At 39.6% G+C, this 12,026-nt stretch overlaps 1 protein-coding gene across 2 annotated transcripts in view; it reads right to left on the reverse strand.

Moving 5' to 3' along the window:
- Gro (groucho) overlaps nucleotides 1-11,593 on the reverse strand; it is a 75,230-nt gene extending 63,637 nt beyond the window's left edge. The window contains exons 1-2 of one of the 2 annotated variants that reach the window (XM_012693290.4): nucleotides 11,415-11,593; nucleotides 1,753-2,168 (exon numbers count right to left, since the gene is read on the reverse strand). In XM_012693290.4, coding sequence (XP_012548744.1) covers nucleotides 1,753-1,821 — 69 coding nt within the window. In that variant the 5' untranslated portion in view covers nucleotides 1,822-2,168; nucleotides 11,415-11,593. 2 annotated transcript variants of the gene reach the window in all.
- Between the last annotated feature and the right edge of the window lie 433 nt (nucleotides 11,594-12,026).

Raw genomic sequence — 12,026 nt, forward strand, 5'->3', positions numbered from 1 at the left:
CTCCGCCCATAAACATTTGCAAAAAAAAACAAAAACTCACGTCAAGGACGAACAAACATGCCAACTGACGCTTTTATACAATGATCTGTATCTCAATAACGTTCTCGTATCAAAGCGGATTCGTTCTGACATTACACAAAGACTTTATTCCCGAACGCTTTGTTTAGTTTTATTAGGTATATATATAAAAAAAAATGTTAATTACGTTATCCATATGCGGTGTACGGCTTCACAAACGATTGTCAGTCACGACGAGCGCTTACAAACCACACTATAATTTGAAATAAGCATTGAAATGGATTCTTGTATCGCGGTGGGTTTTCCGAACGCGCACAGGGACAGAGGCGACGCGGTTCGCAGACACGACTTAGCCTCGCCTCCACTCAAATTATTCTTTATGTCATCCGTTGCGACTTGCGGAGTGCTTATTAACAAGTGAGGCCTATAAAATCAAAGGCAGCTAAATTCCTTAATGTCGTAAAATGGATAAACAATGGCGCTATCTTGTTTAGTTAGTTGGACACGCTTTAGTGTTTTCATGTTATAACAAATGCAGCTAAATCTCTGACAAATTCAATTCAAAATTTTTATTTTTACTCTGTACTCAAATATGAACGAAGTTTTATCATTTAAAATTCAGATTATTAGTAATATTCTCATTCTTTATAAATCTGCTTTAAAATAAAGAATATCGTAGCTACCCGAACAAAGTATTTTCAGCTTCTCAAACCGGGAGTGTTGCTAACACTGGCCCTAGCAAGAGCAGTACTTCGATGGATCGGGAGGATCCGTAACGACGTGTTTAGGGCCGATTTTTGTAGTTTACCTTAATATTTGACAGACTTGGATTTAGCTGCCTTTGATTTTATAGGCCTCAAGTATAGATATTATTGCAGTGGGTCTGTTGATAAATCACTGTTTTAAAAACGACAAAAGCAATTTTAGTAATAGCTGTAAACTGATTAATATTGTGATTAAAACTTAAAGTCTGTTTTATTACACAACAGTGATGGTTACCGGGGATTTTAAATCTACACGATTAAGTGCAGGAGGTCAACTAGCATTTCAAAGACGGTCATAAATATTTTGTTCAAATTTGAAAGCGGTTTGAGCTGTGCGCACCTGGTGGCTTCGTTTTTGAGAAAACGGTCCGTCTGATTTGGTTGTCCGATAGAATCCTTTACAGACAATTTCACGGGTAATCGAGTGTCAGACAATGGTCGCCAGTCGGTCGCAGCGGGGAGCGCACAGCCCTCGCCTATTTGCCTGTTCCATTCAACTGCTTATTATTACTTTTAAGCTTTTATTACCACTCCAAGATTCACTTTGTACCTTTCAACGATGTTATTAAGTCACAAACATTAAAAATTTTAACAAAACGGTATCTCAAACACAAACGACATATCACTCGTTCGGAGACACTGATTTCAATAATACGTTATTTATGTAAACGGATGCAGAAAAGACATCAACGCGCATTTACGAGCAGAATGTTTTATGCACGTGAAAATCTTTACATTAACATGTCAATTAAAAATTTCCGTGAAATTAATTCCAGTTTTGTTGTGTACATCTTGCATGCACCGGTAGGTCGATGCGTGAAATTTGAATAATATTAACGTTACAGTGACGTTTCGTGTTAGAAAGCGCTTTCACTGGAATTGTAAGACTCTCGCTCGTTCGTCAGTCATAAAGACGTCAGTCGAAGAGATGATAATCGGGAGTGATTTATGCGATGCGAGTGTCGCTCACCGGATGCCTGGCGGCCGCCACGGCTGCGGCGGCGGCGGCGGCGTTCATAGCGCCCGCACTCGGATACATCCCAGCGTCAAACACTAACGGTCATGGTCTACACTGAACGAATATAGGGCACAGCACACACTGCACAAGATCCACAGAACAACACTCCACGCGGTCGGTCGCACGCGGTTCTCCGTCACAGCGTCAGACGGCGCACGTGTTAACTGCGCGAAGGCTGCGAGCGGACTGGCGCGCGGGGCGCCCCCACCCCACCGTCGGACCCCATCATCCGACCCTCGCATGCCGATTGCCGCTGCCGTACATATTTTCTCCACTCGAATTTTTCGTCGACTATCTTCATGTTTGAGGAATACTTTAGTCGAATCGGAGATATACGCTCTAATAGATACGTATTATCTGGGGATTTTCTGGGAGGGCGGAGGGTGTCGGTGTTTGGTCGCCTGAGTTATTTCGTTCTGTTTGCTTTGGCAAGTGATATGCAATTTTAATAAGTCTCTGTTTGTGTGTGTTTGATGTTATATCAGCAATCTAAATAGTTATAATCGTGTTTTAATTGGTATTTTTGCGAGCACCTAGATGGGTTTGAGTGCAATGAAGTAAGAGAAGGTCTCCGGTAATAGATTAAAATATTAACGCGGTCAGTTTAATTCGGTAATCCGGGGCGAACGGGTCACCAGTGATCGGGTTATCGGTCTTGATAGATGCAGCGGAGTTGAACACCGGCGGGACTGAGCTAAAACTTCACACACATTAAGCATTAACGTTATTCAATTATTATTTATTAGTTTACTTTGAACGTATTGAGTGCCTGCGATTATGCTTCAAGTACCTACCACCTTCATTAACTACGTACGCTGCGAACACAAATCTGAAGTATTTTAAATATCCACTCGTTGACTGTAATACACGAGTGATTGTAATTTGATGACGTAATAACAAACTTATTCGGTAAATAGGTACATGCGTGCAATTATGTTTTAGAATTTGAATCAACAAAATAGAGTTAATTAATTTTTCTTGTAATGTACAGACTTGAACCGCGACCTACGTTGAATTTGGAATAAATGCTTTTGAATTTTCTAATTTATACGTTTTATTATGTGGGATCGGATTTATCTTGTACTTTTGGTGCATTGGTATATATTTTGTCGAAGGTGGAGAAAGGCCTACCCAACAGTGGTCAACTTGAAATACAAAAAAATAATACCTAATTTGGGTCAGGTATGTCTGAACATCATAACTTCTATGTATTTAAATATTTTCCATTTATGTATGTAATAAGCCTTTGTTTTTACCTAATATTTTACACCAAAACATTTATACTTATTAACGAATACTGGTACCAAAGTAGATACTTGCCTACACTATACTGAGATAATAGTTCTTACGCAAACTATTTATTGCTATTTGTATATTTAAGACGATAAATTCAAGCGTAGAGCAATAGTAACCCTAATTTGCAATCACAGTTCTATTACGCGACTAGGTACTCTGGGTCTGCGGAGGGACTTCGGGTCCCTCTGTATTTTGTACCGCATGTCCCTTGGGAATGCTCTGAGGAATTGTTCGAGATGATACCAACGTCTCGTTTTTACCATCGCACCGCCCGCCACCGGAGTAGAGTTCATCCATACTACCTGGAGCCACTGCGGTCATCCACAGTGCATTTCCAGAGGTCTTTTTTGCCACGTACCATCCGGCTATGGAATGAGCTCCCCTCCACGGTGTTTCCCGAACGCTATGACATGTCCTTCTTCAAACGAGGCTTGTGGAAAGTATTAAGCAGTAGGCAGCGGCTTGGCTCTGCTCCTGGCATTGCTGAAGTCCATGGGCGACGGTAACCACTTACCATCGGGTGGGCCGTGCGCTCGTCTGCCTACAAAGGCAATAAAAAAAAAAAAAAGGTACCAACATAAAATAATTTCGTTTGTTAATAAATTGTTCAACTATAAATTGAGATTCACTATTTTATAGTCATTAGTTAAAAAGGCATTAACTCGAGATTGGAGTGCATTCGATTATTTGTATTTACGATCACCGTTATTGGGATTTAAGAGCTATTTCATTTTATCACATTTTTAGTCCGATGTTAAACGTTTTTGATTTGAAAACGGGAATGTAAAATTTTATGATGAACTGGTGATACTTAGTTTACGTGTAGTGGGGCCTCTTGTGAGTCCGCACGGGTAGGTAAACCTTAAAAGCTACAGAAGTACGATTACGAAGCTATCGTAAAATTCAGTGAACTTAATATCCGGTTCGATGACGTCACATCTGAAAACACTTTAGGGCGTGAATCTGGTTATCAGATACAAATGTCGGTGTCAATGACCCCCCTTCACCACGCACTATTTACATAAAACGACGTAAACACATAGATATAAGTATGTTTATTAATCACTGGTGTCAGGGTATGCCCGCACGGGTTCGTCTCACCAGCCTGTCTATATGTACTTCCAAAAACCAGTTCGTTCCGGTTTGGAGTGTGGGAGAGCCGTCGTGTTTAACAATTCAGACTTAGACAGTTTCAAGGTGGGCAGTGTTTACGCTGCGATGTCTAAAGATTCTGCAATAAGAAATGTTAGGAATAGTGTGTTTAGTGCGAGTCTTTTAACGTTCTCGATAGCGTAAAAGTTAACTCAAATTTGTATGCAGTTTGAACAGCGCCCCTAGCGGCAAACGCAGCCAAAGTTTCCAACTCCATACAAATTTGAGTTAACTTTTACGCTATCGAGAACGTTTAGAAACTCTCACTAATCACACAGAAAAGTGTGACAAACAGATGTCCGTATCATTTTGTAATTGTTAGTTTTTTTTGTTCTAAATATATGTATATTATTATGGTTTTCTGTTATATATTCATGAATTTATCTTTCGTAATAGCCGTTCGTGTAGGAATTCAAATATTTTATCAGAAATATCGGTACATCTCAGAGAATTTGAATCGGCATACTTTAAAACGAATACAGCGGTCGTCTTAACCATTAGATTTTAGTCGATTTCTCACACACCCAATACCAGAAAATCTAAAAAGGAAATTTTCGGTGTTTCGAAGCATTGGAGGTATTTCAATATAGGTAATTTTTAAATTCGGCATCTATTCTCAAATACAGATTAAAAAATACTGCACAAAAAATGACCTTAGATTGTCAAGTCAAAAATTCCTTCTTTTTGAAATTTAAAAAAATATGTAAATACGCCAATTAGTCTAAAAAGATTTTTTTTGAGCTGTAGGAATCTGTTCAAACTGTTCATCTGTTCAAAGTACCGAAAATACTAATGACTAACTAATTACTTTGAAAATGTTGATTCACTAAAAATATGATCTGCAAATAACAACATTTAAAATTTGGACGTTGCTTATTTTTTTGTTTTTGTTTAAATCGCCTCAAAAAAAAACTTGCCCACATTAACACGGCTTGTACCAATAACTTTATTACCTGAGCAGGTTTCTTTACGCGCGTACAAATATGAGAGTGATCAGTACGAGTATCTAATTACTTATGAAGTGCCAGTACTCCGCGTTCATCCCACCCCACCATTAAATAGCTCACGAATCGTTTGTAATTTGAGAACGTAACGAACGACGTCCACGTCGACAACCTCGGGTCGACATACTGACTTGTTTATTAATTGGAATGTAACACAAGGAACATTGTTTATCTGATTATGTAAGTTGTGTTTTATTGTCGTCAGATGTTACGTGAAATTTGAAATCTCGAGACGCGAGTCCGGGTTTCTCATCTTATACCTTTAAACGAGCAATTCTTGTATATTTTAATAAAATTTAGTGTACAGGGGGTTTCGGGGGCGATAAATCGATCTAGCTACGATTTATTTTCAGAAAATGTTGTTTTATTCGTGTTTTCAATAATCAACTCTTCCCGACATCTATTGGCGAATAATAATACTATTTTTCTTAATTGAGGGCAACTAACCGCTTTAAAGACACAACAACTGTATTTCACTGGAATGGTACACCGCGCGTAGTTCGTTTCCAAATGATTCTTGTCCACCTAATTGTATGTCTGGAAGAGATCGCTCTTAGCGATAAGACCGCCAATTGTACTTTTTTGTTTTTAATGTATCGCACTGTTTCTTTGTTTTTTGGTGTACAATAAAGAATACTCTCTCTCTCTCTCTCTCTCAAGATGGCGTTATAAAAAAAAACGAGCAAAGCTCGATCATCATCTAGTTCGCATTGAAACACGGCCAATCATTCGAACAGGAAGCCCGATTGCTTTCCAGCAGAAATTCTCATTGATCTATATAAAAACGACAAAGGGAAGGTTGCTCGGCTGCCTGACGGTCCGAATTCTGTTGTTTGGAACTTTAAGGTATACCTATTCATATGCGAACTTATTTTGATAATATCGTCAGCGCGATTCAGGATTTTCAAATTACTTCTATTCTTTTTTTTTATTTTTTTTATTTTTATTGCATTACAACGGCTGCCGCACCCTTCAAACCGAACCGTATTACTGCTCCATGGCAGAAATAGGCAGGGTGGTAGTACCTATCCGTGCGGACTCACAAGAGGTCCTACCACCAGTAATTACGTAAATTTTTGAAATAGATTTTATTACACGATGCTATTCCTTCACCGTGGAAGTCAATCATGAACATTTGTCAAGTACGTATTTCATTGGAAAAATTGGTACTCGCCTGCGGGATTCCAACACCGATTGATTGATTGCTACATACGAGTGTACCAGACGTCTTCTGCTTTAGGCCACGACAACGTAAAATTCTATGATCTTTCTTTCTTAAGACCTTTCTATGATAGGTGTAGCAAAATCTTTAAACTTCCTTGTTTTGCTTCATTGATTATGTGAAAGCTCATTTTAGGAGTTCATCGTCCGAAAAATGTTTCCTAACTTTTAGCAAGGGTAAAATTAATAAGTGCCACTTAACGGCTCGACATACGACCATAACAATTCAACGGCTTACATTGATTTTACATACATATTCCTTCTTTGGTTTTCCCCATTGACATACATATTTTCTAAGGATAAGAACAAATATTGTTTATAATCATATTTTTAATAATTACAATAAAGCTCGTAAATAGGCAATAAACAAAGAAAGCCATTAAACAAACAGAAGAGAAATACCCCTGAACTGTTGCTTTTTTATGATTGAAGGATTACTGGTGGCCTGGAGGCCTTTCCAGTTTCACCAGGACAGGTGGGCGAGCAAAGACTCAGCCAGGAGGTGAACTGTTGCTTCATTGCTTGTTTATACAGACAAAAGCAGAAAGTCGTAAAAACAATCAATGATTGCACGTTGTTTTTGTGTACAATGAATGTATTCAGCATCCATTACGCGACGTCTACCGCCAAATATCACTAAAGATTTACGATTTAAAATATTTACCTAAATCATGAATGCATTGATACTCTATAAGACTATAATGAAACAATTAGTATTCTATATACGACAAATAGTAAAACTATGATCTCGAAACCTTTGCTTCAAAAACCGTTAACCCATAATAGGTAATAATGAAACGATAATCATCGAATTTCAAATTTAAATCCGACATTTATAGATTTCGATTACAGTCAGTAAGTCGAACAGCGAAATTAATACGTTCATGTTCATTAAAATGAAACACTTAGGTACGTACCTACTCGAGTTCGTGAGACGCCGCAATGGACAATACATTAAATCTCTTTGAAGCACCATCGCCGCTCGAACGCTATTAAAGTTAATTCAATTCAATAAAACCAGTGTTGTATCGACATTCATAGACAACTCCACTTAATGCAACCGAGCGTTTTCTGTACGAGAAATAAACCGAGCGTCTAAAAGGTTCTTAAAAGACATGCTAGTTATTTATGTCGCGGCCCGGAGATGGGAGTGATAGGTTCGGTAATGCCGGCTGCCTGCGCAGGCGGTCTCGATGGACGCGCGATAACGTATAAATAACAATCGCACGATATCGCTGCGACATCGCTACAACACCGCGCCGGCTCACCTCCGCACCCCACGTTTATCTACCTACCTGAGTGAAACAAAATTTTTACGATCCCATCGCGTTCGCGTCGATCGTATCTCGGGCGCACCGAGTATAAAGCCTTAATTAATTAGATAGGCCGCTTTAATCGACCCTTTATTTTCTTGTCCATTTAATTTACACAGTTGATGACTGTTATAAACACCTACATCAAGATTGCCTAATTTACATGTTTAATGCAACTATCGAGCTTCAGAACGCGAGTAAATTAATGTCGGAGTGATAAATGATTTCCTCGGGTTATAGTATAATAGTTTAAGAAAAAATCACTTCACGAGCTACGGATAAGGATGTATAAAAATTATTAAAAACGACATTGTTCCTTAGTTTTTTCTGAAGCCTAACACGTTGATAGTAGCCTTACTCATCGAACTCGGCAAAGAGTTCGACGTGCAACCTAAAAAAATATACATCAGCCCGCTGAGTTTCTCGCCGGATCTTCTCAGCGGGTCGCGGTTCCGATTAGGTAGTAGATTCATTCGCGAAGCAGGTGCTCTTGAGTTGTTAGGTCTCTTTCGGAGGCGCTCGGGCAGCTGTTAGCAAATCCCATCCCTCCTGACTGAGCCTTTGCTCGCCCGTCTGTCCTGGTGAGACTAGAAAGGCCTTCGGGCCACCAGTTATACTTCCTTCATAAAAAAGCACGTTGATTTCGGAAGTAATGATATATTGCATAAGTATCGTATCGCAAAAGTACAGCTTAGTATAAAACTGCAATAAAAATTGTAGACGAATGAATATACAGCAATAAAACGTAATAACATTCGCATAACTGTTAAAAATGTATACAGTATACAATTACAATAAATTATATTGAATGAAAGCACGACTCTCACGAGACAAGAGACTCCCACTGTCTAAGTTCATCACGCGGTCGCCTCCACTAACGCTCGTGCACGCAACACAATCGCCCTCAATACAGCGTGTTACATAAACAAGTCTATTTACTACATAAGTCGGGGCTAAGAGATCATTTACCGAGTACCAGGCGAGCATAAATAAAAGGCGATTAATCGCGCGGTCAACGCGACAAGTCCGCGTTATCGGCGCGCGGCCGAGCGACAAACAAACTCCGCTAACAAAACAAGCTGCATAATTAACCGGCGCGAACAATTAGTTGTATAACCTGCCATTGTGCCGGGAAGAGCGACTATTTTTTAAACGGCCGCTTCCCAGAAGGTTCGCGCTGGGTAGTCTCGCGACGAGGCTGTTCTAGTGAATTAATATTTAGCAGCGCGCTGTTTCGGCTTGCGACCGCCGCTACAATCAAGACCTTAGTTTTATTCGGTTTTTAGATCACAGATTTAGTTTGTGCCACGAACAATAACAAGCGTTGATGTGTATTACTTTGCCTGCGCTCGAGTGGCTGCTTGATATTCAATTTAATACATTGATGCGTACATTAAGCGGGGCACTCGAATTCCCGACGAGTGCAATAGAATGAAGCTGTTATATTACGCAAGGCGAGTACAAGAGCCGTCTGTGCGTCGGGTGCCCTCGGTCACTCATCATAAACCAATTTGCCGAGAGTGCCAAGTCAATAAAGAATATAAGGGCGCGGCTACACCGTTTAATTTAATGTTACGCTCAGATTTTATTGTTTTGTATACGAAACGGCTCTAATTTTAATGCGTAGGTACCTACCCATTGTTTCTGAAAACATTTAAGTCTAATTATGTATTCTGAATGCTCAAACATCCGCCTTAAAGTAAACTAACCCCGAAATAACCATTACGGGTTAACAAAATGCGTTTGCAAAAATATCTAATAACCTGAATTGTGTTAATAGGACTGTAAACAGCTCGCGCGTACATTGATTGACACCTAGATATCGCCTGTTGAAATCGGTGCATAAGTGGAATTTTGAATTATGTTAAAACAACGATCTCATTTCTATGTACAGAATACATTGCATGTCTTCGCGACGAGCCGTTTCGCTCGATACATTGTAATGCAGAAATGGAAGAGCATGTTAGCTACGGATTGAGTACGTGTTTAATTTCGCGGTCGTGGCCTTGTAATTAGTTACACTGTTACACTATTAATTTGGGGATTGATTGTGACGCGTCGACCGCTGAACTAAATTAGTTTGACTTATGGAGATGTTATTCCGATTTCTTCATTTTTTTAAGTGGAGCTTTGGCTATTGCCTTTCTAAATACTGCCCACCTGAGAGTGAGCGGTCTTGTACGGTCGGTTGATGCCTGCGGACATCAGCAGTGCTAGCAGCTGAGGAATCTCGTCAAACCTCGTTTGAATAAGACTGTAATAGACGCTGGACAGTCAAGAATGGATGGGACGTGACAAAGAAATCACTGGAAACTCACAATGAAAGAATGTAATAGTTCTAGTATGGTATAACCCACAGACACAGCTCACTGAGTTTCTCGCCCTATCTTCTCAGTGGGTCGCGTTTCCTATCCGGTGGTAGATTCTGCGAAGCACTGCTCTTGCCACGGCCACTGTTAGCATCACTCCGGCTTGAGCCCCGTGAGCTCACCTACTAGCTAAGGTTACGCTGAAATATCCTCTCAAGGCTATCAGCTTAGGTTGAAAAAAAAGTATGGTATGAGTAAAAATGGTATATGAGTATGGTATGAGTCAAAAAGGAGATTCCTCCTGAGCACTCCTGAGTATTTCTGCACCATTTATACTACATACGACAAAGCTGTTGGACCGCACATACAAGATTCTTAAGTAGCAAAAGGAAAGCGATAAAATTCAGAACCAATAAATCTCTACGTGGGTAGATACTAAGCGCTTCATCAAGGTTTCTTATGTACGATTGTAGGTGCCTTTCTAAGAAAAACAATTTCTATCCGATCACTTTAGGTACCTAAATGGGATTTACAGAGGGTATATCTCACTAGGCAGGACTAGGTTCCCTTCTTAGGCAAGTTTTTACGGTCTAGGTGGTTACATCTGAAAAAACCATCCATCTAACGATCTAATAACAATTTTCTTCAGTATTTTATTTTATAGAGTTTCTTATAACACTCAATGCAGTTAATTGTTTAATCGAAGCACACAGAACATAATAATATGTAGGTACTAGTCATCAAAAATTTAAATTATCCAATGAATGAAATATAAAAAGCGAGCAATTTTAAAAATACGACTATAATAATAATATTGTAGTAATAAAAAACGAACACAACATTATTGACACAACTTAGCGGAGTAAAATGAGAAACAAAACAAAGGCGCCTACGCACGAGTTTTTGTTTCTAAATTGATTTACCTGCTCCAACTAGTTTTTTTTTTAACTTAAGGTAGGTATAAATAAAAGTTTTTAAAGAAATGTTAACGCGTTAAATAATTGTTCCGTTACGGATCGGATGTTTTCGACAAATTCTTACTTGACAATAAAAAATTCGAGACCAATCCTCGCGTCAACAACAGATTAGTTCGACAGAATGTTAAACTCTAAGGTTGAACTGTAATTACACGGCCCGGCTTCCATTACGCGTCGAGTACGTTTTGATCTGTCTCAAACTTAATAACCAATTATCATTGTCGATGACTCTTTGAATAACGAATTAGTTCGAGAATCCGTAGTTAGGTTAGGTTAAATAACAATTTACTCATTCGATATTTATGTCGGGTAGTTTATGCGGGCACTAAAAATAATTCTCACCAAATACAATCGATTAATGTTTTAAAGGAGTAAAAGGAACTGGTTCTACCGGCGCACCGAGTGATAGGTACGTGGTTGTTTTTTATACGAGACTGTGTTGAATGGCGAGTCCCGGCTACCGGACGAGCGCGCCTTATCGGCCGCCTGACCACCCGACCGACCCGACTAGGTAATGCGACCCGTCTCGATACACTCGTCTTTTTCTTGTAAGCTCCGCTTTTTCGCGTTTCGGCCACTTTCGAGAATTTAGATCGCTTCCAGTTGCGATAATTCTCCGCTTTGGAATTTTATTTAAAAATATTTCTCGCAACAGCCGGGTCGGTCGGTCGGGTCTCATGAATTTTTATGAACACATTGTTTCCATCACCTCATAAAAGTTTGTTATTTGCGTAATCAATTTAAATTTGGCTTCGTAATTAACGAAGAGTCCTTGTTTTAAGACGGTTTCGATGCGTAGGTAGGTAAGTATGTAGTTGGGACGAGATCGTTTGTCAGGCACGTTAGTTAAGTGCGAGGAGCAGGAAAGCCGCGAGTCGCGACCCGAGCCTCGCCATTAGCACCGCGCATTCAATAATAATGAACGAGCCGCACCGAAATATCCCCTGTTTACAC

This window comes from Bombyx mori, chromosome 21, assembly GCF_030269925.1.
Source record: "Bombyx mori chromosome 21, ASM3026992v2".
NCBI lineage: Eukaryota > Metazoa > Arthropoda > Insecta > Lepidoptera > Bombycidae > Bombyx > Bombyx mori.